Raw genomic sequence first — 27,783 nt, forward strand, 5'->3', positions numbered from 1 at the left:
CCATATGGTTCAGCTATTCATTATCGCAAAGATAATAATCACAATTATCTCTTTCGGGCATCTATTATCCCAAATGTCGAGGGATTAACGAACAAAATGAACTGGCTATGATATATATACACACGTGTCAACTCTCATGATGCCTTAGTAGAAAATCTACTGCTCTTATCACACTATTAATAATCATTAAAGTTTAGTTTTTGAAAAATATATCGGGGTCAAGATCAGATGATGATATTTACGTTATCGCTCGATTAATTCAATAATTAAAATGCTGTGACAATTTGGTATTATTAGTATTGAGAGTTGAATAAATTTCAAGGTCAATTAGGTGAAGAATAATTTTACTTAAATAAATATTAAACGTATTTTTTTAATTTTAAAAATTTACTTAACTCTACAAGTTTAGAAGTTTTTAAAAACAAAATATTTGACCACTTCTTTAATCTTGATATTTAAGAAAAAGTCCTTTATCAGTTGAATCAATATATTCATGAAATCAAATATTATTTATGTATTTTTTTTTGTTTATTTTTGTTATATTATTTTATATTTTTCTTCTCCAATACATCATACATCATCATTAAAAAATTTTGCATCATTGCGTCAAAAATTTTTGTATTAAATATTTAATACTTTTATATGTAAATTTAACATTTATTGTGTTAAATTAACACAAAAAAGTGTAAAATATGCATGTAACATAAAAATTTTTAACACAAAATTTTTTGACACATTGACGCAAAATTTTTCGGAATCTAACTTTACGGATGGTTTATCAAGCTTTTATTTATGGAGTATATTCTTTGCAAAAAAAAAAAAAATGAATTCTGATGAATAAATAGTAAAGTTTTATTTCTTCACAGTAACTAGAATTTATTTGACATTAATAAAAACTTATATTATTTTTTTTAACTTAATGTTACCATTATTTTCAATTTAAGTAAATAAATTAAACAGGGACAATACAACAAAGAAGCCCTGCGATAAATAGTGCGCTACTGCAAAGCAAAGAAGGTGACCACGGTGCAACTTGGCCTAAAAAATCAACCAAATATGGAGATGTCATTGATCCAACTTGGGCCATTAATATACAGTTTCCTAAAGCAGAGTTCCTTATACTTGACGGGAACAGTTTCAGAGAAAATAACATATTTGTTGTGAATGTAGAACTTAACGAAAATTTAGCTATCACTGTCAGTCCTATCATCATATATACATTGTCTTTGGGGATAGCAATCATTAATAGCATACAAATTGATGCGATCCAGTAAAGAATAATAGTTGTTTTCTGACTACTTATATATCTGAGAATTATTGAAACTGTAAGAAGAGATACGAGCTCAGTGGTTGCTGCTGCTGCCATGAAAATATAACGATTTATTTTGAAATTATCAACATTAAAAACTAAAACAAAAAACAATAATTAGCAGGATGAATAGAATTATTATAAAATGAGTAATGAATATATTAATTACTTAAATAATATCCGACCATGACACAAACAAAAAAAGAAAAGTACATGATAAGAATCTTTTTTCTATAAATTGGATCTATAAAAAGAATTCTTGCATTTCCTAGATAACGCTCAGCACAACTCTTCTGATGCTTTTCTTCAATAATAGAATGGTCTATTGAGATAGAAGTTAGTGGTGCACTTGTGGTAATGAGATCCAGAGTAATAGTAATTTTTCGATATTTTTCGATTATTTTTTGTGCTTCATCATGACGATTTAGGGCTATTAACCAACGTGGCGATTCCTCTACAAACCTAAATACAATTGAAAGTTATATAAAAATGATTCGGATGAATATTCGAATAACTATCAAATAAATTTACCAAACCAAGATAATTGCCGGAATAGTGAATAATGATAGTGCCATTTGTAAGTTTCTCCAATTTTTTATATAATATGAAATAATTATAAGCAAATATACACCAGTTGGGTTTAAAGTATCTGATATAGTTCCTAAAATCTTCATTTTGTTTTTATTTGCAATTTCCGACACTGTAGTTATAAATAAATTTATTTTATATAATTAAAAATTTTTTTAAATATTTCTTCGGGAAATTGCACTTACCAATCGTGTAAGCCGATGAATACATTGCTGCAACGCTGAGTCCAATTAGTAATTCGCATAAAATGTACCCCCAAAACCATGGAATAATTGAAATTAGAGGTACAGCAATAGTTTGTAGAGTTAAACTTATAATCAATGCTTTTCTTCTTCCATTTTTGTCGGCGTATACTCCTAAGATTCCAGTACCCAAAAGTTTTCCGAGGGAATATGTAAAATATGTATTTGCTCGATATAATTGTCGATTACAAACTAAACTCCACTAATAAATAAACCCAATTAAAAAAAATTTTTGTATTAGTGATGATAATAATAATAATAACAATATAAAAACTATGGATAACTTACTTCATTAACTATTGTTGACTTTTTACTATTATCAAAAACAAACGTAGAACAAGGAAGAAGACTAGTGTTAAATGTAGAACCTTCTACATACTTTCCAGCGTTTTCATAGCCTAAATGCGCAAGATATGAATAATTGTAATCATACTTCAAGCATTTGTCTACTGCTGAAATATTTTGTACTTGCCCGGCTGTCCAATTAGCATCTAACAGTTCTGGAATATGACACCAATGCTCAGGTATCTAAAAAATAGATCGTTCGTTGAGTAAAAATTATTAATATTTTTTTATAATCCAGTTCAGCAAGCCAACCTCAGCTACGAAAACATACGACATAGTATGCAACGATTTTAATAGTGAAGATATGGCACTAACAAAAAAAGCAATCCATAAAAGCTTCGAGCCTCGTCCTAGTTCATCGATTGCTTGCAGGAGGCACTTTTCTTGTACTTTTTTATTTTCTTCATTTTGCATTATTGAGAAACACTATAAATATAACTATAATACTTGGCAAGTTTAAATAGAAATTTCGAGTTATTATAACGAAATTGTAAGACTTTATGATATCATTGTGAGTATGTTTTTCTAGTTAATCAAAGAACAATCAAAAAACAAAGCGATGTCCTAGAAGATATCATTTTCTAATTGAAAAATAAAAAAAAATTACGGAAGTAGAGATTAGTGCGGTAGCATATTAGTTTGAATTATATATAGCGAAGCAGTGAACGTTTTTGTGCATGTATAGATTTTTTTTTTTTTATCAATCAACAACAAATACAATCACTTATAACGTTGTAAGATATTTTTATCTGCTTACATTATCTATTGTAGATACAGCGCATTTTTACACAATAATGTCATTACAAAATGTGTCGTGAATTTCAAATGCCAGTAGATCGTTCAATATCTTACCGATGAATTAAATATTAAAATTAGTAAAATTTTTATTTTAAAGTTCTGAGTATGTCGGGAAAGGAGCAGGACAAGCATAATTCAGGAAAAAACTCCAAATTTTATTAAATTAAATGTCTTCATCAATAATTTTATAATACAATTTATTATTTAAATGGGAACAATGCAGCATAAAAGTCCTGCAATAAATAGTGTAGCACCACAAAGTACAGATGGAGACCACGGTGCAACTTGGCCCAAAAAATCAACCAAATATGGCGATGACATTGATCCTACTTGAGACATCAATAAACAGGTCCCTAAAGCTGAGTTTCTTACACTTGATGGGAATAATTTCAAAGAAAATAACATGTTTGTTGTAAATGTAGAACTTAACGAAAATTTAGATATTACTGTCAGTCCTAAAATCAAATATACATTGTCTTTGGGAATAATAATCATTGACAGCATGCAAATCGATGCGATCCAATAAAGAATAATAGTCGTTTTCTGACTACTTAAAAATTTTAAAATTACTAGAACTAAAAGAAGAGAAAGCGTTTCCGTAATTGCTGATGCTGTCATGAAAACGTAACGATTTATTTTGAAATTATCAATATTGAGAACTGAAACAAAGAAAATTTATTAGACACGTATTTATAGATAGAAATATAGTAAGTTATGAAATTCATAATTACCTAGATAAAAGCTGACCATGACACATACGAAGAACGAAAAATACATTATAAGTATCTTTTTCCTATATATTGGATCCGCAAAAAGAATTCCTATATTTCCTAGATAACGCTCCATACAACTTGGTTGATACTTTTCTTTAGTTATAGAGTGTTCTATTGGTATAGAAGTTAGTGGTATACTTGCTGTTATTAAAGCCGGTGTAATGGCGACTTCACAGTACTTTTCTAATATTTTTTGGGCTTCATCATAACGAGATTGTGATATGAGCCAGCGAGGTGACTCGTCTACGAACCTAAAAAATACAACGATCAAGTTGTTGTATCTAAATAACTCAAATTAATATTCAGTGATTATCAAATGCATGGGTTTACCAAATAAGAACAATTGTTGGAATAGTAAACAACGATAATATAATCTGCAAATTTCGCCAGTCTGTTACGTAGAAAGAGATAATTATGAGTAAACAAGTTCCTAACGACCAGTTAATATCTACTATAGTTCCCAACATCTTCATTTTTTTCTCATTAGCGATTTCTGACACTGAAATAATGACCATGAATAAAATCATTAAGCTCAATTAATTTTTTGTTAGTAGTTTACTAAGAAGAAATAAAAATTTCTTGACTTAAGAATTTGTTAAAATGAACAATTAATATATTAATTTTTTGACAGAAGAATACCAATATCTTTTTCCATTATCATAATCAAACGACCGAATAGCCTTATTTGAATTAAAGAAAAATTATTTCAATCAATTCGACCAATTCTTTTAACAAAATGTAATTAATTGAAAATTTTGAAGAATATACATTCTTGTGTCAAGAACATAAAATCTTAAAATAATAACACTGAAGTTGACAGACATTAAAAATTTTTTTAGAATTTTGTAGCAATTAAATTATTAAAAAAAAATTTAATCAAAAAGTCTCACATCTGAAAATTAATAAAAATTACAAGTGAAAATTTTTAGAAGCATTTTTTTATTGTAATTGATTTGTTAAAAAAATTAGCTGACCGCTAACTTTAATTTATAATATAAAATTCATGACTGAGTTGAAGTTGGTTAGTATCGAAATATATCGAAATATCGAAAAAATATGGTCCCCGATTCTTTATTGGTCGAAATTAAGGCGCGCGTATGCGCGCAATTTGAATTCCTAGTATTATTTAAAATAAGTAGTTTTCTTCTCAGTGTATAAAGAAATAAAGTACGTACTTATTGTGTATCCCGATGAATAAATTGTTGAAACACTAATTCCAATCAATAATTCACATAAAATATACCCCGGAAACCAGGGCACAATTGAAGTTAAAGGTACGGCAATCGATTGTAGAACCAATCCTATTATTATTACTTTCATTCGTCCATATTTATCTGCGAATATTCCTAAGACTCCGGTACCCAAGAGCTTTCCAAATGAATATACAAAATAGGTATTTGCGCGGTATAATTTTCGATCACAAATCAAGCTCCACTAATAAATACAATTAGAAAATTTTTTTGCATTAATGGTGAATGACAATAATAAAAATAAATCATACCTACAATAACTTACTTCATTAACGATCGTTGATTTTCCACTTTCATCAAAAATGAAAGAAGAACAAGAAACAAGACTAGTGTTAAATTTTAAGTCTTCAACATGTTTTATAGCGTTTTCATAGCCCAAATGTGCAAGATATGCATAATTGTAATCATACTTCAAGCATTTGTCTCCTGCTGAAATATTTTGTATTTGTTCGCTTGTCCAGTTAGCATCTAACAGTTCTGGAATATGACACCAATGTTCAGGTATCTGAATAATAAATAATTTTTTTACAAAAAAATCATTCACATTATTGAACAATACAATTTGGTGTACTTGCCTCAGCTATGAAGATATATGACATCGTATGTAGTGCGTTCACTATTGAATTTATGACATTGAGAAGAAAAACAATCCAAAGTAATTTTGAACCTCTTCCTAATTCATCGATTGCTTGCAAAAGGCACCTTTCGTGTATTTTTTCATCTTTTTCATTTTTCATAGTTTGAAAACTTTGTAGGCGTTACACTTATACAGTATCAATAAAAATTGAGAATTGTTGCAACGATAATGTGAAGTTAAAAAATTTCGCTGATGAATGGAATTATATTCTGATATAAATTTCAACAATCTTAAATGAAAATAGTAATAAAATTATTTTATAAGAAGAAGTGGAACTTTATCATATCATTTCAAGTATATTTCTCGTGTAAATCAAATAACAAGTCATGATAAGCTGCTGTCTAAGAGACGTCACGTGCTAATTAAACACAATTTCTAAACTTGAGATAATAAATTTTAATTGTGATAACTTGATAATTTGAATTGTTGATTGCGAAAACATGAACTTTTGATCTTTATACATGTGAATTATTTTCAAACTTTCTTTTTTGATATATACAAAAAATATGATCGTAATTAACGAGAGAATTTTATCTAGTCAAGGAGAGTAGTCAGTGATTTGTTAGTACAAGTTATTAAATGATTGTTTAATTATTCTTAATTAATTTACAATTATAAAGATAATAATTATGATAACCTTATTTATCAGATTTTATTTTCGCGGGCATTGGGGCAATGAAACACATGTACTCCAAAATGAAATCAAAATTAACGCTTGTGTTTACTTCCTTGATAAAGAAGAGAGATTCAAAATTATTCAAAACATTTAAATTTAAATACTATATAAATATGCATATTGTGTTGGAGTAATATTTTTAATGTAATGGTCGATTATAAATAATTTTTTTAAATACTTTACACATAATATTTCCTTCAAATGTACAGATACGTCAAATTTATAATTTACTCAGTATTTATTATGTAAATTTATATTAATTTTTATTGCAGAGTTTTTTCATTATTTTAAATATTAATTTAAAAAATAAAAATTATTTATAATACAATTCATGAATTTAAACAGGGACAATACAACAAAGAAGCCCTGCGAAAAATAGTGCACCACCGCAAAGCAAAGAAGGTGACCACGGTGCAATTTTACCAAAAAAGTCCACTAGATATGGCGCTGACATTGATCCAACTTGGGCCATTAACAGACAGCTTCCTAAAGCTGAGTTTCTTACACTTGATGGAAATAATTTCAAAGAAAATAATACATTTGTTGTAAATGTAGAACTTAAACAAAATTTAGATATCACTGTCAATCCTAAAATCATATATACATTGTCGTTGGGAACAGCAATCATTGACAGCAAACAAATCGATGCGATCCAGTAAAGAATAATAGTTGTTTTCTGACTACTAATAAATCGCAGAATTACCGAAATTAAAAGAAGAGATGTTACTTGAATAATTACTATTGCTGTCATGTTTCATTATCAACACTGAAAACTGAAACAAAGAAGAAACATTAAGTCCAAATTTATTAATAAAAATCATAATAAGAAGGAGTGAATGTTATAAATACCTAAATAAAAGCTTGTCATCAAGCAAACAAAGAACGAAAAGTACATAATAAGTATTTTTTTTCTAAATATTGGATCAGCGAGGAAAATTCCTATATTTCCAAGATAACGTTCCATACAACTTTTTTGAGACTTTTCTTCAGTCACTACAGATTGTTTCATCGATAGAGATTTAAGAGGCAAACTTTCGGTAAGAAGACCCGGCAAAATAGTTTTTTTTCGATATTTTTCTATTATTGCTTGCGCCTCTTCAAGACGATTTTGGGTTATTAACCAACGTGGTGACTCGTCTACAAACCTAAAAAATTTATCAGTTAATGGTTTTTACTTAAGCCTCAATTGGATGAAGGTTTAATCTCGTTATCAATGACATAAACTTAACACACAAGAATCATTGCTGGAATAGTGAATAATGACATTGAAAATTGTAAATTTCGCCAATCTGTTATATAGTAAGAGATAATTATAAGAATACTAGTTCCTACACAATAAAATGCATCTACTATAGTTCCCAATAGCTTCATTTTTTTCATTGGCAATTTCTGACACTAAAATAATCAATAAAACCATTAATTATTTCTTCTTTTTTTATTAGAATAAAAAAAAAGATGTAGTACCTACTAATTGTGTAACCCGATGAAAACATTGTTGCAACGCTAATTCCAGTCAGTAGCTTACAGAGAAGATATGCCCAAAACCAGGGAACCACAGAAATTACAGGTGTGGCAATCATTTGTAGAAACAAACCTATTATTAATGCTTTTTTTCTGCCATACTTGTCAGCAAATACTCCCAACCCTCCAAGACCCAAAAGCTTTCCAAAAGTATAGATCAAATAAGTACTTGCTCGGTAAAATTGTCGATCACAAATTAAGCTCCACTAATAAACACAATTAGAAAAATTTTTTTTATTAAATTAACGATAAGAGATAATGATAAATCATATTTACAATCACTTACTTCATTTACGATTGTTGATTTTCCACTTTTGTCAAAAACGAAAGAAGAACAAGGAACAAGACTAGTGTTGAAGATAAAATCTTCAACATGTTTTCCAACGTTTTCATAGCCTAAATGCACAAGATGTGTATAGTTGTAGTCATACATCAAGCATTTGTCTACTGCTGAAATATTTTGTATTTGCTCATTTGTCCAGTTAGCATTTAACAGTTCTGGAATATGGCACCAATGTTCAGGAATCTGAAAAATAAATAATTTGTTTGCAAAAAATCATTCATTTTATTGAACAATGCTATGTAGTGTACTTATTTCAACTAAGAAGATATATGACATTGTGTGTAATGCGATTACTATTGAATTTATAATACTGAGAAGAAAAGCAACCCAAAGGAATTTTGAACCTTTTCCTAATTCATCGATTGCTTGCAGAAGATATCTTTCTTGTATTTTATTTTTTTCATTGTCCATAGTCCAACGTTATTGTATGAAAATGGTTATAAATTTATTACGAGGTGAAATAATAAAATTTTATCAAATCTTTTATATTATAATTCTAGTTTAACTCACACGTAGAATCATAACAAGGTACCATCAGAGAGCTATCACATTAATTACAGGATTTGATTAATATCGAATATCAATCTATTTTTTAATAAAATAAAAATTTTAACGAATTTGTATACTTCACGGTAATATTTAAACCCACGAGTAGTGAATGCGGAACTAAATATACTACTTAGTCCTCGAAAAATTGAGATTTCGTAACGTTGAAGATAAATTAATTATTCTTTATTTGTTTACTATCATAAAGATAATGGTTTTGATAATTTTTCGTAGTCTGTTGTTTTTAAAATTGTGTCTTCTAAATAAAGTCTAGATTGATGCTCGTGAGAAATTAATGTCAAAACTAATGCTTGTATTTATATAAACTCTGACACATTATTTCATGAAATCGGTACATTATTTAAACAGCTAAATTTATCAAAAAATAAATTTTCAATTAAATTTAATCGATAGAAAAATTGATATATTAAATTGGAATTTTCTTAAAATTTAAATAAAATAATTGCATACCTTCGCACTGATGACAATACTTCAACCGCAAAAAAATAATCACTTTTATGTAAAGAATAAAGAAAAAACTTTTGTTGAAATTTTACGGAACCTTTATAATAAATATAATTTGTTTAAAAGAAAGCCATGTCAAAAGTAATGCTTGTCTTTTTCTAAACTCTGAGTTATTATGTTAATCTTAAATTTTTCAGAAAACAGAGATGTAAATATGTTTGAAACATTAAAAAATTATACAAGTCATGTAAAAATCTTAAAAAGAGAAAAAAATTCCAAAAGAACGTAATTTTGATCATTTTTCCGTAAATTTTATTAAAAATTTGAGATTTAAATCGTTACAAATCATTCCCTAACAGAAATAGTGCAGCAGAAAAGTCCAGCTAAAAGTGTCAAAACACCACAAGCACTCGTTGGAGCCTACCAAGCTACTTTGCTTAATAACTCCACAAAAAAGGGTGCTCCCATTGTGCCAATCTGCCCCATAACAAAACTTGTTCCGAATGCTGTATTTCTCACTATTGGAGGAAATAATTCTAAAGAAAATAGCAGGTTGGTCGTAAAATTTGCTGTCAAACAAAACTTTGAAATTACTGTCATTACTATAATTACGGTCATATTCTCTTTGGGAATGAACGTAATTCTTAGCATACAAATCGACACGAAGAAATAAATAGCAATAGTTGCTTTTTTAGCGCTCAAAAACAGGAGGATAACTGAAGTTGTCATGAGTGCTAATACTTCACCACTTGCTGTAGACGCCATGTATATGTAACGATTGGCTTGAAACGTATCAATACTGAAGACTGGAATTTAAAAAAAAATTACTATAGTTATTAGAGAAAAAATTAACAAATATAATAAGAATTGATTTTTTTTTAACTGACCCAAGTAATAGCTGACAGAAATCGACACGAAGAACGAATAATACATAGTAAACAATTTTTTTCGCAAATTTGAATTGGCAAGAAGAATTTTCATACTTCCGAAGTAACGTTGAATTAAATATTTACATGGTTTTTTTTTCTTTGTTTCAGTCTGTGAAAATGGTAATGGAAGATTAGAATTTCCAGCTATGAGTGCTGGCGTAACAATTATTTTGCGATATTTTTCGATTATTTTTTGTGCTTCATCATAACGCTTTTGAGAAATAAGCCACCTAAGTGACTCTGGAATGAACCTGAAAATCAAAAGTAGTAAATATCAAATAATCAAAAGAACTTATCAATTCAAAGGATATTTATCAACCAACCAAATGAGAATGATCATTGGAATGGTGAATATTGTTAATGCCAGTTGAAATTGTCGCCAATCCAACATAAAATAAGCTATACTTAAAACGACCCAAGTCCCGACAGGATATTGAATATCGAAAATAGTCCCGAGAATTTTTCTTTTTTTGTCCACTGCAACTTCCGATACTGCGATAAAATTATCAATGATAAATGTTAATTTCTTCATTTAGTTTGTACTGTAGTATTAATAATTTCTTACGAATTGTATATGAAGATGAATATAAAGCTCCTGTACTCGTTCCAGTCACAAGTTTGAAAAAAATAAAAGCCCAATACCATGGTACTACCACACTTGCTGGTACTGCAATTATTTGTAAGATCAATCCAATTATTAATGCTTTTTTCTTCCGTTTTTGTCAACATATATCCCCAGAAATCCATTTCCCAAAAGTCTTCCTAGTGCAAAAGCGGAAAAGGTGTTTCCTCGATATAAATATTTATCGCAAACTAATTCCCACTAGGTAATAATATAAATTAGAATTATTATGAATCATAAATCATAATAATTAATAGCACTATCAAATAATTACTTTATTAACAATCGTCGACCTTTCACTGTTATCAAAAATGAACGATAAACAAGTAACGATACTTGTATTGTGTTTCAGATTTTTCACATATTCTTCGGCGTCTTTATATTTTAAATTTGCCAGTTTGTATAATTATAATCATATATATGACACTCATTAACTCGAGAAATATTTTTTATCTCTTCGGTAGTCCAGCTCGAGTTTTGAAGTTCTTTGATGGAACACCAGTGTTCAGGTATCTAAAAAATATAATCTCACATTTTTCCAATTCGAATTTAGTTATTTATTGAAATATTGTACGAACCTCAGAGATAAATACGTAAAACATTGAGTGCATTCCATTTATAAGAGGTGCTAATATACTAGCGGTAAAAACCATCCAGAGAAGTTTTGAACCTTCTCCAAGTTCATCTAGAACTCTTAGAAGACACTTTTCTTTTATTTTTTTATTTTCTTCACTTTCCATTTTTTATATCATATTTTTAATAAATTCCGAATATATTCCACTCAAAAAATATGATCAAAATAATTCACAACTGTCAAATGATTTAAGTTGTCAAATTATAAAGCGATAAAAAATACGATTAAGATATTAAGTTTTTGCTAAACTGTTATTAAATGTCTTGATAACGCTAATTGTCGAGTATATGAATAAATTTTATTTTTAATTTTTTTATTGGTAAAGATAAGACACATGTGCGACAGGTAAATTTATCTGCGAATCTAAATTTTATCTTTTATTTTATAATTGTATGTATTTATAATATGTAATAATTTGATACAAACACAATCATCGATTTACATACTTTTATTATAAATCATCACTGACGATGACTAAAAAAGTTTACATTGAAAAAAGTTTCTTGGATAATAAATGCTTTATAAGCAAATGAAAGACGCGGAATCAGCATAGATTTCATCACTCTTTTTTAAAAGAAGAAGAAAATACTTTTACAGAAGTTTGGATAAAAATTGTTGAGGTAAATGAATTTATTGATGTAATTAAAAAATAATTTTATTAAATTAGGTGGAAGTATTTTAAATGAAAAAAACAATGTAAGTAATTCAAATTAAACAAGTTTATCAAATATTCATTAATCGTACTCGCTAAAATGACGTATTTATTGAATATGATACTGATATTTAATTTGGTATTACAATCGAATCAACATGTTTATGAAAATTTTATCTATTTGATGATAAAAACAATTATAATATGTGATTAGATAATATTTCTAATCAATCTATTTGTTAGAAGTGACGATATGAGTTCGGGAAAATTTTTTATTAATCGAAACATTCGGCAATAAATAAAAATAATAACTTTTAATAATTACAAAAATTCATAATCATAAATCTTATAAATTAAACAAAATCTGTTTGTATATCAAATTATATTAATTAAAGTGGAATAAAGCAACAAATAAATCCTGCAGTTAGTGTCAAAATACCATAGAGGCAAGTTGAAGCCCACGGAGCAATATCACCTAGTAAGCCAACAACATAAGGAGCACTCATCGTTCCAATTTGAGCAACTACCAAGCTTGTTCCAAAAGCTGAATTTCTTACATGCGGAGGGAAGAGTTCTGAAGAAAGTAACATGTTTGTGGTACAGCACGCTGATAAAAAAAATTTCGACAATAATGTAATTCCTATAATTATATTGATATTGGCTCTGGGAATCGCTATAATCGATAACATACATATCGATGCGATCCAATAAATGGTGATGGCTGCTCTTTTACACGATAGGAAAAGCAAGATCACTGGAACTGTTAAAAGTGCCAGGATTTCAGTACTTGCTGTTATTGCCATGTAAATATAGCGATTTGTGTCGAAGGTGTCAATACTGAAGACTGAAATAAAAGTTCAAAATTATTTATATGTGAATAATTGAAGGGAAATAATGAAAAAATAATGAAAAAAAAAATTTTTTTCACTTACTGAGACAATATCCAACCGAAATAGAAACAAAAAATGAAAAATACATAATAAGTATTTTTCTTCTCAAAATCGAATCAGAGAAGAGAATATTCATACTTCCAAAATATTGTTTTATGCTTTTCTTATCTTTGTTATTTGGTGTAGTACTTTCTTCTAATTGTGGTTGCAATACAAATGTCGTACTCGCTGCCGTAGGGGACGATTTAATCGAAACTTCATTGTATTTGTCCAATATTTTTTGCGCTTTTACGTGATAATTTTGGGAAATTAACCATCTAGGAGATTCAGGGATGAACCTGTGGAATTTGTAAATTTTAATTCATCACATGAATAATATAAAAGCTAAGTAAATAAAATCCATATATAAATTGAAATTTACCATATGAGAATGCTTATTGGAATAGTAAACAATGATAATGTTATTTGTAAATATCTCCACTCTGTTATGAAATAAGCGATACTTAAAACTGTGACAGTACCAACAGGATACAGAATATCAACAGTAGTCCCTAAAACTTTTCTTCTCGTATCAATTGTGACTTCCGACACTGTAATTTTAACAATAGTTAGATTTAATTGAGATAATAATAACATAAAAGCTTTCATTACTTTACAAATTACTTCTTACAAAGTGTATATGCTGATGAATACATAGCACCCACACTCATCCCAGTGAGAAGTTTAAAAAACATATAAGCTCAATACCACGGAACTAAAGCACTTGAAGGCACGGCGATTATTTGTAAGATTAATCCAATTATCAATGCTTTTTTCTTCCATACTTGTCAGCATAAATTCCCAAAAATCCATTACCCAAAAGCCTGCCAAACGCATATACAAAAAATATACTTTCGCGATATAATTTCTTATCGCAAACTAAATCCCACTAACCAAAAAAAAAAATAAGTAAAAATCTTTATTATCTATAACAATGATAGTATAAGTTAGATAATTACCTCGTTAACAATTGTTGACCTTCCGTTTTTATCATAAACAAATTAAGTACAAGGAACAACACTTGCATTGAATTTCATCTCTTTCACGTATTTTTCCGTATCTTCATACTTTAAATTCGCAAGATCTTGATAGTTAAAATTATAAATATGACATTCGTCTGCTTGAGAAATATTTTTTATCTGTTTAGCTGACCAATTTGGTTTTTGAAGTTGCGGTATCGAGCACCAATGTCCGGGAATCTTAAAAAAATATAAATGTCGGTGATGCGAAAACATATTACGTTTTATTGAATTTTCCGGGAAAATTTACTTACCTCAGCAATAAAAACATACGACATCGAGTGTAAACCGTTTACGAGTGAAGTTGTGATGCTTACAACAAACACAATCCAAAGAAGTTTAGAACCTTGGCCAAGTTTATCTAAAATTTGTAAAAGACACATCTCTTCCATTTTCTTAGATTCATTTTCCGCCATGGTGTGTTTTATTACTAACAATTGTTACGGTAATACGCTTTTTAATACAAGAAAAAACTGGTTTTCATAATTCGTATAATTATAAAATTTATTTACGTCAATAAGACAATATCATACTTGATGGTAGTACCCGCTTAAGGAATACAAAGACTGAATTCAAGATGAGACAATTAATTTATAATTTTTTATAAATAAATTTCATTATAATATTCAATTATTTAAAGTTCGCGTGTTAAATTAACCTGATTACACAAAATAATTTGATAAGATTACAGAGGATTAAAATCTTAACTATTTTAAATCATCTCATTTACTATTGGTTATTTTCAAAACTTTATGTGACTAAAAATTTGTTAAAAGTATTAAAAATTTTTAATACTATCGAATACTTGTCAATAATATTTTCAGAATAAAAATTAATTCAGAATTATTAAAACTTTTTAAACCTATCAAATCATTTTGTTTAATTAGAATAAGATCACATAAGCTTAGTTTTTATATTTTGAATTTATTATCACATTATTTTATTGCAATCTTTATAAAATAAGCAAGGTTGTTTTTTCGTACTAATACAATATTTTTACTGTCTTTTTTTATAAATCTAAGACTAGATACTCCTTACGCTTGCATGCACGTAAGTTAACTAGCTTGTGAACGTCTGAAAGTGACTGGTATATTGAGCCTTGAATAAGTTATCTACTGGATTAAAATAAATGTCTTTCGCTCCCTTCTCTTACGTGGAGATATGCTGCGAGAAGTAAATGCAGATCCAACACAAATAAATTTTTACTTATATTAATCGCAAATATTATCAAGATTTTTACTTCATGTCAGATTAGATTTTTGTTTCATGTCAAACTTTCAGGTAACTTGGAGCGATAAATTATTCGTAAAATTTTCTGAATTGTTTCACTTAAATTGTAATAAAAATTTAGTGATAAAGTTTTTGAATTTTCAGTAGAGTAGAGTAGAGCGAGTTAATCCTAGAGGCAAGGGGTGCGACTGTAAATTGCCGTCCGATGCTCCGATAAAATTAGAGAACACTTATTTTTTTTTGCGTCAGAAAAAAAAGAAATCCGGCCTTTAAAATTTTTCTTCTGTACTCGTACAAAAAAAACTTATGTGTGATCACATAAAGATTTAAAAATTACTTAATTATTGCTCTTTTTATTGAAAATCGTTATTTATTTTTAATCTATTAATTTTTTACAACCGAATATTTTATTTTATTATTTGTGCAATGTAATTTAATAAAAAATTATCAATTTCCTAAAAACAGTTTATTACATTTGATATTTCTGAACATACAGCCTGAGTAATTAATTTTTTTGAGGTAATGAAATGCAAAACAATGCTGCAATGAGAGCTAAAATACCGCACAAAGTTGTTGGAGCCCACCATGCAATGTTACCTAGCAAATCAACGATAAATGGCGCCGATGTTGAACCCAACTGGACCGTTATTAGAGTAGTACCTAACGCTGAATTTTTAACAATACTGGGAAACAACTCCGCGACTAATAATAAATTAATGGTGTAAGTTGCTGCTGTTAAAAATTTACCGAATAAAGCTAATCCTATTATTGTATTCTTGTCTTCTTCAGGAACCGCCAGTAGCCCCATCATCACAATGAATACATTTATAAGGATTATAATATTTGCTTTCCGACAACTTAGAAACATCAGAACCGCTGAAACTGCCATATGTGACAGTAATTCATTGACAACAACAAGTGACATGTAAATATAGCGATCTGTTTTGAAGTTATCAATACTGAAGACTGAAATGGTAAGAAAAAGTTATTAGATTGATAGATTTTTAGAAATTATAGATACTAAAAAAAGTATTAAACTTCTTACCAAGTGAATACGAAACTGCTGCTGTTGCATACGCTATAAAATACACAATTAAAATATTATTTCTTAATATAGAATCCGAAAATAAAATTTTTAAGCTTTCAAAGTCGCGATTGAAAAAACACTTTTTTTCTTCTAATTTTGTTGGAGTTTCTGGTGGCGGCTTGGTTGGTGAATTTTCAATTGTTATACAAGTTGGTGTTGTAACTGTAGAACCACAATACTTCTGGATTATTTTTTCGGCTTCAACGTGTCGGCCTTGTGAAATAAGCCACCGCGGAGACTCTGGTGCATACCTTCAATAATAAAATTTCAAATATGTATAATGATTCGCACAAGCAATATATGTTATTTGATTACCAAACTAGAATAATCGCTGGAAAAACGAAGCATGACAATGCCAATTGTAACGTCCTCCAATGTGGGATCAAGTAAGCCATAAGTACGAGACAAAAAATTCCCAGTGCATAAATGCACTCAATTGCAGCTACCAGTAGCTTTCTTTTGCGATTGTTTGTTGCTTCTGACACTGTAGATTAAAATATATAAAATAATTATTGATAAACCATTAATTACTACTTACTTAAAGTGTATGCCGATGAATACATGGCGCCCAAACCAACTCCAGTTATAAATCTGAGAACAAGATATTCCCAAAACCCCGGTACTAATGCGCTAGCGGGTTCAGCAATAATTTGCAAAATTATACTAATAATCAGTGAGTATTTTCTTCCATAAAGATCTGCATAAACTCCGAAGATTCCTAATCCACACATTTTTCCTAGGACGTACACTACGTATGTGTTGGCTCGATAGATTTTTTTTTCACACACCAATTGCCACTAAAAATAAATTATTAATTAAATGTTATCATGTACTGTATAATATTTGGATTTTTATACATACTTCATTGACAATCGTTGATCTTCCAGTCTCATTGAACATAAAATTTTTGCAGGGAATAATACTGGGCAAAAATTCATAACCATTTACATATTCTATAGCTTCATCGTATTTTAAATTGGTTAGATATGTATAATTATGATCAAATTGATGGCATTCATCAGCTTTAGAGATCTCCTTGATTTGATCAAATGTCCAATTTGTGTTGACAAGATTCGAAACTGAACATCGAAATTCAGGTATCTTAAAAAAAATTTTTCGATGAAAATAAAAACAAATAAAGAAGAATACATTAGTTTTTCTTCTTAGTTAAAGACTAATCATCGATAGATAAAATAATATATATGAAATGAAAAACTCTTCAAAGTTACCATTTTGCATATTTCTTCATTTAAATTGTATACAAACCTCAGCTAAAAAAACATAAGATAATGAATTAATTCCATTTAACAGTGATGCCATAGCAGAAATCGAAAAAATAATCCAAATAAAGCTGTTCTTCTTCTCGAGTTCATCCAATGCGCGCAGAAGATCTATTTCTTGTGATACTTTTTGTTCTTTGTCATTCATTTTAATGAAAAATTATATAAAAAATAATTTATATAAAGATTTATGTTTATTACAAACGTAAATAAATTTGTGCCTTAATTATATGGTATTATAGATTTAAATATCACTTCGAACACTATAAATTTGGTATTATTAAATAACAATGTCTATTCAAGTTCATGTTACTAGTCTAACTGCTGTTTAAATGTTTAAAAACTAAAATTAAACATTTAAATGCAGGAAACTTGTCAAACTAGTTTTATTACTATACCAAGCGTAAATTATTCTGACGCAATTGTGGAAAAATGTATCACAGTTGTTTTATTTCTTTTAATCATAAAAAAAGTAAAACAACTATCTATCATAAATGTACACTTACACAAGTATAAAGATATTCATTAATCAAGCCGATAGAGGCTTGCACTCTTACAGGTGTACAAATTGGAATCCGTGGTTGAGTGAAGTAAAGGTAATACTTTGCGCAAGTTATTTAATTAATTTAAAAAAAAAATCAGTTGTCAATAACAACAACGCACTTTATTAAAATAACATTAATTTTTTTCAGGTAACAGAAAACAAAGAAAATCAGCAACTAGCGCCAAGATACCACTAAGAGTCGTAGGTGCCCACCAGGCATTATTTCCAAGAAAATCAACAATATACGTAGCAGTCATAGAACCTAACTGCGATGCTATTAAATAAGTACCAAATCCTGAATTCTTCACATTACTAGGAAATAATTCAGCAACCAGTAACATAAGATTCATGTAACTTGCTAGTGAAAAAAATTTCCCGAATAATGCTAGTCCTACAATTATCTTCTTATAATCTTCAGGGACCACTGAAATTGCCATCATTAAAAGGAATATATTTGTGTAGACTATAATATTTATTTTTCGACAACTTAAAAACATCTGGATGACAGTAACCGCTGCATATGACATCAATTCGATGATGCTTATGAGTATCATGTAAATGTACCGATCTGTTTTGAAATTATCAATATTGAAGACTGAAATAAAAAATATAAAATTTATAAAGCTTGAATTGTTAAAGATTTTCAGAAGAATAATTAAAATTCTTACCAAGGGTATAAATTATCGTTGATGTTGCATAACAGAGGAAATACATGATCAATATATTTTTTTTTATGGTTGAATCTAAAAACAGAATTTTCAAACTTTCAATATTGCGGCTGAAGAAACTTGCACTGTCTTTCAAGGTTACAAAAACTTCTGGAGGCGATTCAACTGTTGCATTTTCTGTCATACAAATTGGTGTCGTGAGAGTTGAACCACAGTACTTTTGGATTATTTTTGGGCTTCATCATACCGTCTTTGTGTGATAAGCCACCGAGGAGAATCGGGTACAAACCTGATAATATAAAAAAATTTTTAAAAACAAAAATTCTGTCAATAAGTATTAATATATATTATTTACATACCAAATAAGAATTATCATCGGAAGAACAAAACTTGATAGTGTTAATTGTAAGATCCGCCAATCTGGTATAAAATAAGCTAAACCAACCAGAAAAAAAGTTCCAATCGCATGCATGCATTCAACCAGAGCTACAAATATTTTTCTTTTACGTTTTGTAACAGTTTCTGTCACTAAAAATTTTAAAATACAATTAATATTAATTCTTCGTATCAGAATATAATTTTTTCCTCACTTAAAGTGTATGCTGATGAGTACGTCGCACTCACACTGATCCCAGTAAGGAATTTGAGAAGAATATACCCCCAAAACCATGGCACTGCTCCGCTTGCCGGTTTAACAATACTTAGTAGTATTATACTGATAATTAATGCGCTTCTCCGTCCATATTTATCTGAATATATTCCTAGAATTCCATATCCAGTAATTCTTCCTAGCACAAACACTAAAAATGTGTTTGATCGAAGTACTTTATTGCTACAGACTAACTCCCACTCGAAAATAAATAAAAAACATTAAAATATTATGTATGAATTACTATGAGATATTATGTGAGAACATACCTCATTAACAATTGTTGAATGTCCATTCTCGTTGAATATAAATGATGAACACGAGACTTTCTTCGGCATAAATTCATACTCCTCCACATATTCTTGGGCTCTATTGTATCCTAGGCTTGCAAGAAATGTGTAGTTGAAATCAAAAATATGGCAATCGTCGGCCGAAGAAATATTTCTTATTTGATCGGATGTCCAGTTATCATTTACAAGTTCAGGTATAACACACCAAAATTTAGGAATCTTAAAAATATACAATTTATTAACATTTATAAATTTTAGATGAATTAATTAATTTAATACAATATAAACCTCAGCCATAAAAACATAAGACACTGAATTCATTCCATTTATTAGAGAAGCTACAGCACAAAGTAAAAAAATAGTCCAAGTGAATAATTTTTTTTTTTCAAGCTCATCCAATGCTTCCAAAAGATAAAATTCTGTTGATTGTTTTTTAGACTGATCCTCCATTATTAAACTAAATTGTTTGAACAGTAATATCCACACGAATAAATAATTTTTATTATAATTGCTTAGAGTATCTTACAAAAAAATAATCACTTAAGACTAAGTTTTTAATAAAAAGATACAAAAACTCTGAGCAACTGAACCACTCAGATTTCTTCCATAAGTTGAACTAACGTTTTAATATAATAAAAAGAAGTTAAGATGTAACTCAACGTATATAAAAATTAAATGTTTTATTGGCTAATTGAAAAATAAATTATGTACATGTGATAACACTTCATTTGAATAAATTCTACTGCACCATAAAATATTTATAATTAACGTTAAAACATGATTTAAAAAATATAAATTTAATTTTGTGAATATGTACTATAATATACGAAAGTATAATACAAAAAATAGTTAGCGCCGAGCTATTTCAATTTCGTCTATAAAATATATGAAATATGTAATTGGAAAATACAGTGACATTATTTTTTAATGAAAAATCCAACCAACTCTTCAAATAAGGAATTATTTGTAAGTTATAACACTTAATTTAAATAAATTTCACAATATCTATAAATTTGCGTAATTCAACATATTAAAATTATAAAAATATTTTTAATTGATGTATTTATTACTTAATTAAAAATCAATAATTAATATTAACTTTTTCATTAAAATTATAAGTAAAATGATTTAAAAAACAAAAATATGTTAATATTTATAGAAATAATCGTAACAATTACTTTTTAAAAATTTTTAAATTTGAACAGCGCCATCTATTTAAAAAATTCCCGCCGCCAGAACTATTCCTCCTAGATTTTCCATAACAGCAAATAATGTTAAAGATCTGACGGGACAAACCAATCACATTTTTGCCGCAGTGTAGAGTTGTAAAGTTGTCCGAATTTTATTGTGAATGAGACTTGATGTAAAAAATAATGATATTCGTTGTGACAGCACCATTATTGTGAACAAACATATGTGTAACACATCTACATTGACAGACACATTTATGTGTGTAACATTCAACATCTTTGGCACACATGCTTTACTTGTAGGATGAATACCAGCGCCTCTAGTGACACTAACGGACTCAATAAACTTACGTACTGAAGATTTGGGTTTTCCTGCCGCTTGCCGCGTTCAGTTGCCACATAGCGCCCGAATAGCGACGAGCTGGTTCTCATAGTTTTGTTGTTACTATTATTTACGGTACATGTACTGTTCTAATACAAATGTTTTGGATGATAAACAATTTTTCCAGACAGTGGATTTAATACGATAAATAGACACTATTTGTAATTATTAAAAATAAGTAATCAGTTTTTTAAATGCATATTTTTAAAATATCGTGACCGTCAATCAAATGTAAAGGTTTAAAGTGCGGTTTTTTATCAGTGATTTTAAAACTGAGTTTTACTATTTTTACTTTTATTATTAGCAACAAGTTGACAGTTAAATAATAGAATAATAAGTCGTTTGTTAATTTGTTTTTAAAATGTATTCAGACGGGCACGAAGTAGACGGCAGTTGGGTACTGCGCGTCTACGTTACGGATTTACAGGTCGAGAGAAATCTCCGCGTCAAAGGAGAGCTTCATATTGGCGGTGTCATGCTTCGTCTTGTTGAAGATCTTGGTAAGTCATATTTTCAAGTACTTCTTTTTTATTTATTTTTTTTTTTTTATTTTTTGTTTTCATTTTCAATTTACAATAATATATTTTCATTTTAAATCGGAGCTTCATATTTATTTATTCACTCCGAACAGATAAATATAAATACTAAGTACAGACTTGGTGCAAATCTAGGAATTCTTTTCAAGTTTTTTCAAGTAAAACTTCGTAGTACGGAAATGATAGTACTTGAACAATTTCTGTTTTTTTTTTTTAATGCAAATTATATCTTTTTAAATATTTACACGAATTTTTTAAATTCTTTGCTTTTTTAATTTTTAATAAAATTAGAGTCTTGATAAATTTTACTTAATTAATGTTTTGAAGAAAACTAAAGTTTAATACATCAATTAATTAATAAAAAAAAATGAGGTATTTTCTTAATTAAATTTCGGAAAAACAGTATAATATTTATCAAAAAAGAGCTAATTAAAAAATACTGCTCAAGTCAATTTAGAGTTACCACAATTCCTATACGTGAATAAAAAATTTATGTACATAAATTTAAAGTTTTTGCACAATCACCAATATCGTTAAATTTTTATTACTCAAATGACAACTTACAAAGCTTATATATATTTATTTATACAACTCGATATCTTCAATAAAAAGAATTCAATTTTTCGAAAACAAAAGTTTTAAACTTTTAACATGCTATTATTATATATTTTTCAAATTTACTCATAAGATATTAAACATTATTTTTTAAATTTTAATTCAAAATTTTTTATCAAATTTATCCTATGATCATAAAAAAAGTCACATCTCAATAGTCTTGTATCCCTACAGTAATATACTGCCTCTTAGATAAAAGATTTGTTTTATTTTCATTTATCTTACATCTAAATTATCAATAAAAGAAATTTAGCTCAATAAAAATCGTTCGGCCTTCCCCTATATTTATATATAGTTTACGGTTTCATTTTTGACTCGCTGTATCAGACGACACAAAATCACTTGGAGTGCAACAAGTTGTAAGATATCCTTTTATAACGTAACAGATACAAACCCTCGCTTTCGGTACCGGTTAAATTATTTAAATTTTAATCAATCTATTGCAATTATTAATTAAATCATACACTTTTATATTATTCATGTCTTTAAGATAAAAAGCAATAATGATAGCTAAACATAATTATATTTTAAAATACATTTTTTTCTGCAATTTCATAATAACAGAGTGCATTTTATTTCATTTTAATAGCAAAAAAAAATTACCGGGAGTGTTTGGATAAATGAGCGTAAAATTTATCAAAGGAAACGGCGTTTATTATATTTTATTTTAGGCAATTGCTATATTATATTCTAAAATTAACTGTAGTATTCCTGGTAAAAATGATATCGTCATAAGAGCTAGTGTGTATATGTAATACTTCCAGTTATTTCATTTGATTCAGTACACACATACATACATGTATTCTCACATGTCTTTTCACGTCTTACAGGCATATTAAGTGCATAAAATTGCATGTCACACGCTTGTTTTTCGCTTAATATTTAAAAATTATTTTTCTTCCTCTGTTGTCAATTTCTAAAAAATTCTGCTCTCAATTTTAAGACTTATTTATTGTCGTGACGGTAGTAGAGACACCATTAGGTTTATTTTAAAACCGTAGAGTAATGTAGACGTAAATCACGTGAGATTTATTTTAACGTTCTTGCTATCAAAATTATAAACCCAGAAGAATAATAAAATTTTTCTCTTTGCCATTAAAAACATTCATGCCATTTTATACTTAGCCATTTAAAGTGAAGTACAATATGAAATAATTTACTGTATAAAATCGCAATAATATTTACTCAAATGCCAAACAAAATAAAACAATAAAGTCTGAATGCAACTTTAAAAATAAAAAATACATACTTGGTTGTTGCACAATTATTTTATACATCAATGAGATTCTTCATCAGTGCGTATACTTATATATTTATTACAAGAAAATAAATACCATATGTTAAAAACTGCTCAAGTGGTTGTACATTTAGGCAGGATATGACCTTGAAGAGTCGTCAAGTAGGGGAAGGATTTTGTGGTTCTTTTGTGACTACCAACATATTTAACTCGACATATTCTGTACATCTCATATATACGTGCATTATAAACCCACACACGTGATAGTGAGTGTAGTGCGGCACTTAACATAGCTCAAAATCACAGGCATCACAGGTGTCCTTTTTGTGATGATATTTATTCATGCATTAAAAAAAATTGACTCTACTCGACTCGTAAGATGAAAAATATCATTCTATAATATTTAAACTGACATCCAAAATAAATTATATGTATGCGTATACGTATATGATTTTATTTTTAAAAATAGATGACTCAATACTTTTGACAGTATTTTTTTCAATTGCGTTGAAAATGGGTCAAACGTCAAATTTAAAATAAACTTTTAAAAGAGTAACGAACAAATATTAAAGGTGTCTAGTTTGTTTATTTACAGTTTTGTATACAATACTCTTCGTTTACCCGTACATTTATTGCAGTCGTTAATGTTAATCAATTATTTTAGGTCAGTCAATACGACATTCATAAATAAATACGAAATTATTGTAAAAAATAAACAGAAAAGTGCAAAAAATAATGAAAAATTTTTTGCCATAGAAACTATTTATAAAACTTTTAAAAAAATTTCCAAGTTACAAAAAATTTTTGAGTTAAAATTAAAATTATAAAATTTTTAGCAAAAAAAAGTCAGTATTTTTATGATCAATAAATAATAAGATAATGAAAAATTTTTTGTTTTGATCTAGTTTTCATTAATTAATTTAATTTAAAACAATAAAATTATTCATTAATTTTGCGCTCTTAAACAAGAACAAGAGATTTAAACAATTATCTTAGTTTATGACGTAATTCAATGTAAAATAATAATCTAAAAAATAGATAAATATGAGCATAGTAAATTGAAGCGAGAATTTAATTGTTAAGTTAAGTGTAGCATCAGTTAAAGTGTACGCATTTTAGTTCAAAATACCGTATGTCACCAAGCTTATGTGATGACAAAACAGCATTCTTATTATGGTCCTTCTGCAAAACAAGTAACTTGCCACCATGCCAAGACGTATGTAGTCGTCTGATATGAGAGAAGGCTTGGTCAACTTATAACTATAAGTATTTGCAATTCTCATGTGTGGATTTGTAGAACGAAAATAAATAAAATTAGAAGTGAAGAACAGCATAGGGGACAACAATAAAATAAATATTGATATTTATTTATAAAAAAGAAGCCTAGAGAATTATCGTTTCATTCGATTGACTATAGGTGTGATATATAAATTTTTTATTAGGAATTTGAAAAGATTATGCTTTACACGTTTACGTTATGTTAGTGGAGACAAGGTCGTCCTTACGGTACACGTATTCCCAGATCGAGGCCATTGCACTTCATCTGGAAATACCGTGACAGGTCGTGATTATGGGAACTACACAACACCTTTTCTATAAAACAAACATATCACTTTCTAGCAATTATACATATTTCAACAAGTTGTCTATATGATAACTGTACTCTGCCAATTTAATGCATTTATTCTGCTACTGATATCACTAAAATTCAATAAAAACATAGCAAATAAAATCAAGTTATGCTTTGTGAATTTATTCTATTCAATTTACTATACTAGATCTTAAATACATAAATATGTATGCCGATAATTATAATTGATAATAAAACAGTTACTGGGCTTATACTATGTATATATAAAGTACACACATTAATGAGAAGAAAGATATTAAGATATGATTAATCACACATTTATATTTATATTAATAACTTTTGTACTCGGACGATTCACTTTTTACGGTGGGTAATTTATTCATCATTATTCTTAATCTTCAATTTACATTTATGGAAATAAGTTTCGTTTTAAAGAAAGCTTATTAATTATTACTGTTATTAATAAAGATAATAATCATATATGAGCAATTATAATTTAAATTTCAAAAACTTGAAAACATGAATTTTTAATTTAAATTAATATACATTTTTATCAGGATTTTTTTAACTTTGTATTGGATTCAATTATTTTTTTTTTTAATTTGCAAGTGTCAATAATTTTAGTTATTTCGTAAGACTATTTAAAAATAAAGTTTATAAATATTGATTTTTTTATGATATTTATATTTTAAAAATTTTATAAATATTTATTTAAAGAGAATTTAAATTTCCTCTTAAGGAATTTTACGCGTTGAATTAGTGAATACTTGATTTCTATGAGCTTATTGGAATTTTAATGAATTTACGAATTTATATTTGCGTAAAACTATATTTATTGAATAAATTTATGATTTTTTTTTTTTTTTGAGGATGATAATAATTTTTTAGTACAAGTTGAATAAAATAAAATTCGTACTGGCTTGAAATTTTTATTAAATAAAAAAAGGAAACTTTTTTTTACAAAATATATCAAATTAGCGTAAAATTTTCTTTATAAAAAGAAGAGCTAATTGCAGAATTTTTCACAAACAGGTAACTTACAAAAAAATTATTCTTTAGTAACAAGAACAAAAAGTGTTCATCAGCAAGTTTAAGTTTTACGGTTGGGTTGGCTGGCTAACTTTCAACGTCGTACCTTGGGATGTTCAAGGAAAAAAATGTTTAGTCCTGTTGTCGCTGAGTCATCATACAGCTGTTGATTCATATATTGTTAACGATTATATTTTTCAAAATATTATTAATATATAATTCCATAAACCATAACATTTCATACAAATATTAGATGCTTAATCTTAAATTTGCTACTTAGTTGCACATAAACGGTGATATGAATAAGTAACAATAATGTCAATGTAAAAACAATTTATGCACACTCAGAGTAACGTTTATCTTTATATGCACAATTATTTATAATTCATATTTAATATTTATGCTATAAAAATTGACGTTTAGTAGAATAATAAGTTACAGTGGTACTCAGTACTGAAATAGAATATGATATAATTGAAATGACCAATAATGTATAATTATCCCAATCTATTCAGACCGCAAATATTTATGTTTTCTTTTATTTCCATTTTTATTAAGATTTATAATACTTACCTGAACATTTATTTCTATTCATACTTGAATGCACTTTATTGTTACTCATGATTTTTTACTCTGACTCGATAACTATCTTCGTTTATCAAATATTTATTATTTCTATTACGAAGAAACCGTAACAGTGACCTAATAGTTCTCATACAGAAATACGATAATTGATAATGCTGAATTTTTTTCTTTGAAAAACATTCTGAGTAATTTTAAAAGTATTGCTATAATAATAGTTGTAGTAAATCGTAACTGATTTAACAGAAAATTAAATAATAAGGCGAAAGTATTGTTTACAAAGTCTGGCAAATATATTGCCCGAAACCTTGACAAAAGTGACTCAATTACGTGCGTGGTTGGTTAAATTGCGTCAAGGACAAAATGAGTAAGGTTCCATATTATAAAAATAATATAAACTATATAAATAAATATATTATACATAATACACTTGCATACAGAATATTTAAGAGCATAATAAATATAAAATTAAAAAAAGTATTTTCAATGTTAAGTAGTTAATAAAAAAATTTCGATATTGAGTTAAAAGAAAATTTAATTACCTAAAATAAATTTAGGTGATCCAAGTTGCCCTTATACATTAATACGACCGTGA

General features: G+C 27.9%; 7 protein-coding genes and 2 long non-coding RNA genes across 19 annotated transcripts in view; 2 read left to right on the forward strand and 7 right to left on the reverse strand.

Moving 5' to 3' along the window:
• Window positions 1-828: 828 nt before the first annotated feature.
• Window positions 829-3,163, reverse strand: LOC141530926 (organic cation transporter protein-like). Its single transcript, XM_074248318.1, has 6 exons — window positions 2,737-3,163; window positions 2,428-2,667; window positions 2,083-2,341; window positions 1,841-2,009; window positions 1,479-1,771; window positions 829-1,407 (listed from the first exon to the last, which is right to left on the reverse strand). The coding sequence occupies exons 1-6, from the start codon at window positions 2,896-2,898 to the stop codon at window positions 953-955; spliced, it is 1,578 nt and encodes a 525-aa protein (XP_074104419.1). The 5' UTR covers window positions 2,899-3,163; the 3' UTR covers window positions 829-952.
• Window positions 3,164-3,462: 299 nt separating this feature from the next.
• LOC141530927 (organic cation transporter protein-like) lies at window positions 3,463-6,930 on the reverse strand. Its single transcript, XM_074248321.1, has 6 exons — window positions 5,881-6,930; window positions 5,571-5,810; window positions 5,231-5,489; window positions 4,386-4,554; window positions 4,014-4,306; window positions 3,463-3,941 (listed from the first exon to the last, which is right to left on the reverse strand). The coding sequence occupies exons 1-6, from the start codon at window positions 6,040-6,042 to the stop codon at window positions 3,487-3,489; spliced, it is 1,578 nt and encodes a 525-aa protein (XP_074104422.1). The 5' UTR covers window positions 6,043-6,930; the 3' UTR covers window positions 3,463-3,486.
• Window positions 6,931-7,223: 293 nt separating this feature from the next.
• LOC141530931 (organic cation transporter-like protein) lies at window positions 7,224-9,462 on the reverse strand. 3 transcript variants are annotated; one of them, XM_074248328.1, is made up of 4 exons: window positions 8,426-9,458; window positions 8,083-8,345; window positions 7,468-7,763; window positions 7,224-7,391 (listed from the first exon to the last, which is right to left on the reverse strand). In XM_074248328.1, the coding sequence occupies exons 1-4, from the start codon at window positions 8,570-8,572 to the stop codon at window positions 7,366-7,368; spliced, it is 732 nt and encodes a 243-aa protein (XP_074104429.1). In that variant the 5' UTR covers window positions 8,573-9,458; the 3' UTR covers window positions 7,224-7,365. The 3 variants fall into 3 exon arrangements, with proteins under 3 accessions (XP_074104429.1, XP_074104428.1, XP_074104430.1); XM_074248329.1 differs by lacking the exon at window positions 7,224-7,391 and adding an exon at window positions 7,951-8,013 and having other exon boundaries at window positions 7,651-7,763; window positions 8,087-8,345; window positions 8,426-9,462; XM_074248327.1 differs by having other exon boundaries at window positions 7,377-7,763; window positions 8,426-9,461.
• LOC141530935 (organic anion transporter 3-like) lies at window positions 8,611-10,521 on the reverse strand. The gene is made up of 3 exons (XM_074248333.1): window positions 10,381-10,521; window positions 9,500-10,299; window positions 8,611-8,665 (listed from the first exon to the last, which is right to left on the reverse strand). The coding sequence occupies exons 1-2, from the start codon at window positions 10,472-10,474 to the stop codon at window positions 9,914-9,916; spliced, it is 480 nt and encodes a 159-aa protein (XP_074104434.1). The 5' UTR covers window positions 10,475-10,521; the 3' UTR covers window positions 8,611-8,665; window positions 9,500-9,913.
• Window positions 10,522-10,535: 14 nt separating this feature from the next.
• On the reverse strand, window positions 10,536-11,837 carry LOC141530937 (uncharacterized). 2 transcript variants are annotated; one of them, XR_012479830.1, is made up of 3 exons: window positions 11,623-11,837; window positions 10,746-11,557; window positions 10,536-10,673 (listed from the first exon to the last, which is right to left on the reverse strand). It is a non-coding gene; the product is annotated as an uncharacterized LOC141530937 (long non-coding RNA). The 2 variants fall into 2 exon arrangements; XR_012479831.1 differs by having other exon boundaries at window positions 10,746-10,914; window positions 10,988-11,837.
• Window positions 11,838-12,378: 541 nt separating this feature from the next.
• On the reverse strand, window positions 12,379-15,811 carry LOC141530928 (organic anion transporter 3-like). 2 transcript variants are annotated; one of them, XM_074248323.1, is made up of 5 exons: window positions 13,891-15,811; window positions 13,642-13,810; window positions 13,263-13,558; window positions 13,022-13,174; window positions 12,379-12,937 (listed from the first exon to the last, which is right to left on the reverse strand). In XM_074248323.1, the coding sequence occupies exons 1-5, from the start codon at window positions 13,952-13,954 to the stop codon at window positions 12,720-12,722; spliced, it is 900 nt and encodes a 299-aa protein (XP_074104424.1). In that variant the 5' UTR covers window positions 13,955-15,811; the 3' UTR covers window positions 12,379-12,719. The 2 variants fall into 2 exon arrangements, with proteins under 2 accessions (XP_074104424.1, XP_074104423.1); XM_074248322.1 differs by having other exon boundaries at window positions 12,393-13,174.
• Window positions 15,812-15,960: 149 nt separating this feature from the next.
• LOC141530925 (organic cation transporter protein-like) lies at window positions 15,961-18,403 on the reverse strand. Its single transcript, XM_074248317.1, has 6 exons — window positions 17,862-18,403; window positions 17,457-17,696; window positions 17,134-17,392; window positions 16,911-17,079; window positions 16,554-16,846; window positions 15,961-16,474 (listed from the first exon to the last, which is right to left on the reverse strand). The coding sequence occupies exons 1-6, from the start codon at window positions 18,021-18,023 to the stop codon at window positions 16,014-16,016; spliced, it is 1,584 nt and encodes a 527-aa protein (XP_074104418.1). The 5' UTR covers window positions 18,024-18,403; the 3' UTR covers window positions 15,961-16,013.
• LOC141530936 (uncharacterized) lies at window positions 16,089-19,180 on the forward strand. 7 transcript variants are annotated; one of them, XR_012479824.1, is made up of 9 exons: window positions 16,089-16,229; window positions 16,298-16,482; window positions 16,626-16,992; window positions 17,140-17,268; window positions 17,336-17,424; window positions 17,509-17,692; window positions 18,410-18,471; window positions 18,568-18,979; window positions 19,059-19,180. It is a non-coding gene; the product is annotated as an uncharacterized LOC141530936 (long non-coding RNA). The 7 variants fall into 7 exon arrangements; XR_012479827.1 differs by having other exon boundaries at window positions 18,568-18,769; window positions 18,838-19,094; XR_012479823.1 differs by lacking the exon at window positions 16,626-16,992 and having other exon boundaries at window positions 18,568-19,094.
• A 2,425-nt stretch (window positions 19,181-21,605) lies between these two features.
• The window catches only part of LOC141530920 (unc-112-related protein), a 29,887-nt gene continuing 23,709 nt past the window's right edge, over window positions 21,606-27,783 (forward strand). The window contains exon 1 of the mRNA XM_074248311.1: window positions 21,606-22,098. Coding sequence (XP_074104412.1) covers window positions 21,960-22,098 — 139 coding nt within the window. The 5' untranslated portion in view covers window positions 21,606-21,959. The remainder of the gene's footprint in view (window positions 22,099-27,783) is intronic.

This window comes from Cotesia typhae, unplaced genomic scaffold (genome assembly GCF_013202065.1).
Source record: "Cotesia typhae breed Kobodo isofemale line unplaced genomic scaffold, CoteBio_Ctyphae contig_5, whole genome shotgun sequence".
NCBI lineage: Eukaryota > Metazoa > Arthropoda > Insecta > Hymenoptera > Braconidae > Cotesia > Cotesia typhae.

Excerpts from the sequence above, each read along its gene's own strand:
- LOC141530926 (XM_074248318.1), bottom strand. The coding sequence starts at position 2,898 with ATGCAAAATGAAGAAAATAAAAAAGTACAAGAAAAGTGCCTCCTGCAA. Across the intron at positions 2,668-2,736 it reads CGTATGTTTTCGTAGCTGAG|ATACCTGAGCATTGGTGTCA; the intron begins GTTGGCTTGCTG and ends TCTATTTTTTAG. Across the intron at positions 1,772-1,840 it reads CCGGCAATTATCTTGGTTTG|GTTTGTAGAGGAATCGCCAC; the intron begins GTAAATTTATTT and ends AATTGTATTTAG.
- LOC141530927 (XM_074248321.1), bottom strand. The coding sequence starts at position 6,042 with ATGAAAAATGAAAAAGATGAAAAAATACACGAAAGGTGCCTTTTGCAA. Across the intron at positions 5,490-5,570 it reads AATCAACGATCGTTAATGAA|TGGAGCTTGATTTGTGATCG; the intron begins GTAAGTTATTGT and ends TGTATTTATTAG. Across the intron at positions 4,555-5,230 it reads TTCATCGGGATACACAATAA|TGTCAGAAATCGCTAATGAG; the intron begins GTACGTACTTTA and ends TCATTATTTCAG.
- LOC141530931 (XM_074248327.1), bottom strand. The coding sequence starts at position 8,572 with ATGTATGACTACAACTATACACATCTTGTGCATTTAGGCTATGAAAAC. Across the intron at positions 8,346-8,425 it reads AATCAACAATCGTAAATGAA|TGGAGCTTAATTTGTGATCG; the intron begins GTAAGTGATTGT and ends TGTGTTTATTAG. Across the intron at positions 7,764-8,082 it reads TCGGGTTACACAATTAGTAG|GTTTGTAGACGAGTCACCAC; the intron begins GTACTACATCTT and ends TAAATTTTTTAG.
- LOC141530935 (XM_074248333.1), bottom strand. The coding sequence starts at position 10,474 with ATGAAAATTCTTCTTGCCAATTCAAATTTGCGAAAAAAATTGTTTACT. Across the intron at positions 10,300-10,380 it reads TTCTGTCAGCTATTACTTGG|TCTTCAGTATTGATACGTTT; the intron begins GTCAGTTAAAAA and ends TTTAAATTCCAG.
- LOC141530928 (XM_074248322.1), bottom strand. The coding sequence starts at position 13,954 with ATGTTTTTTAAACTTCTCACTGGGATGAGTGTGGGTGCTATGTATTCA. Across the intron at positions 13,559-13,641 it reads CCAATAAGCATTCTCATATG|GTTCATCCCTGAATCTCCTA; the intron begins GTAAATTTCAAT and ends CAAATTCCACAG. Across the intron at positions 13,175-13,262 it reads TTCGGTTGGATATTGTCTCA|TCTTCAGTATTGACACCTTC; the intron begins GTAAGTGAAAAA and ends CTTTTATTTCAG.
- LOC141530925 (XM_074248317.1), bottom strand. The coding sequence starts at position 18,023 with ATGAATGACAAAGAACAAAAAGTATCACAAGAAATAGATCTTCTGCGC. Across the intron at positions 17,697-17,861 it reads CTTATGTTTTTTTAGCTGAG|ATACCTGAATTTCGATGTTC; the intron begins GTTTGTATACAA and ends ATTTTTTTTAAG. Across the intron at positions 17,080-17,133 it reads TTCATCGGCATACACTTTAA|TGTCAGAAGCAACAAACAAT; the intron begins GTAAGTAGTAAT and ends TTTAATCTACAG.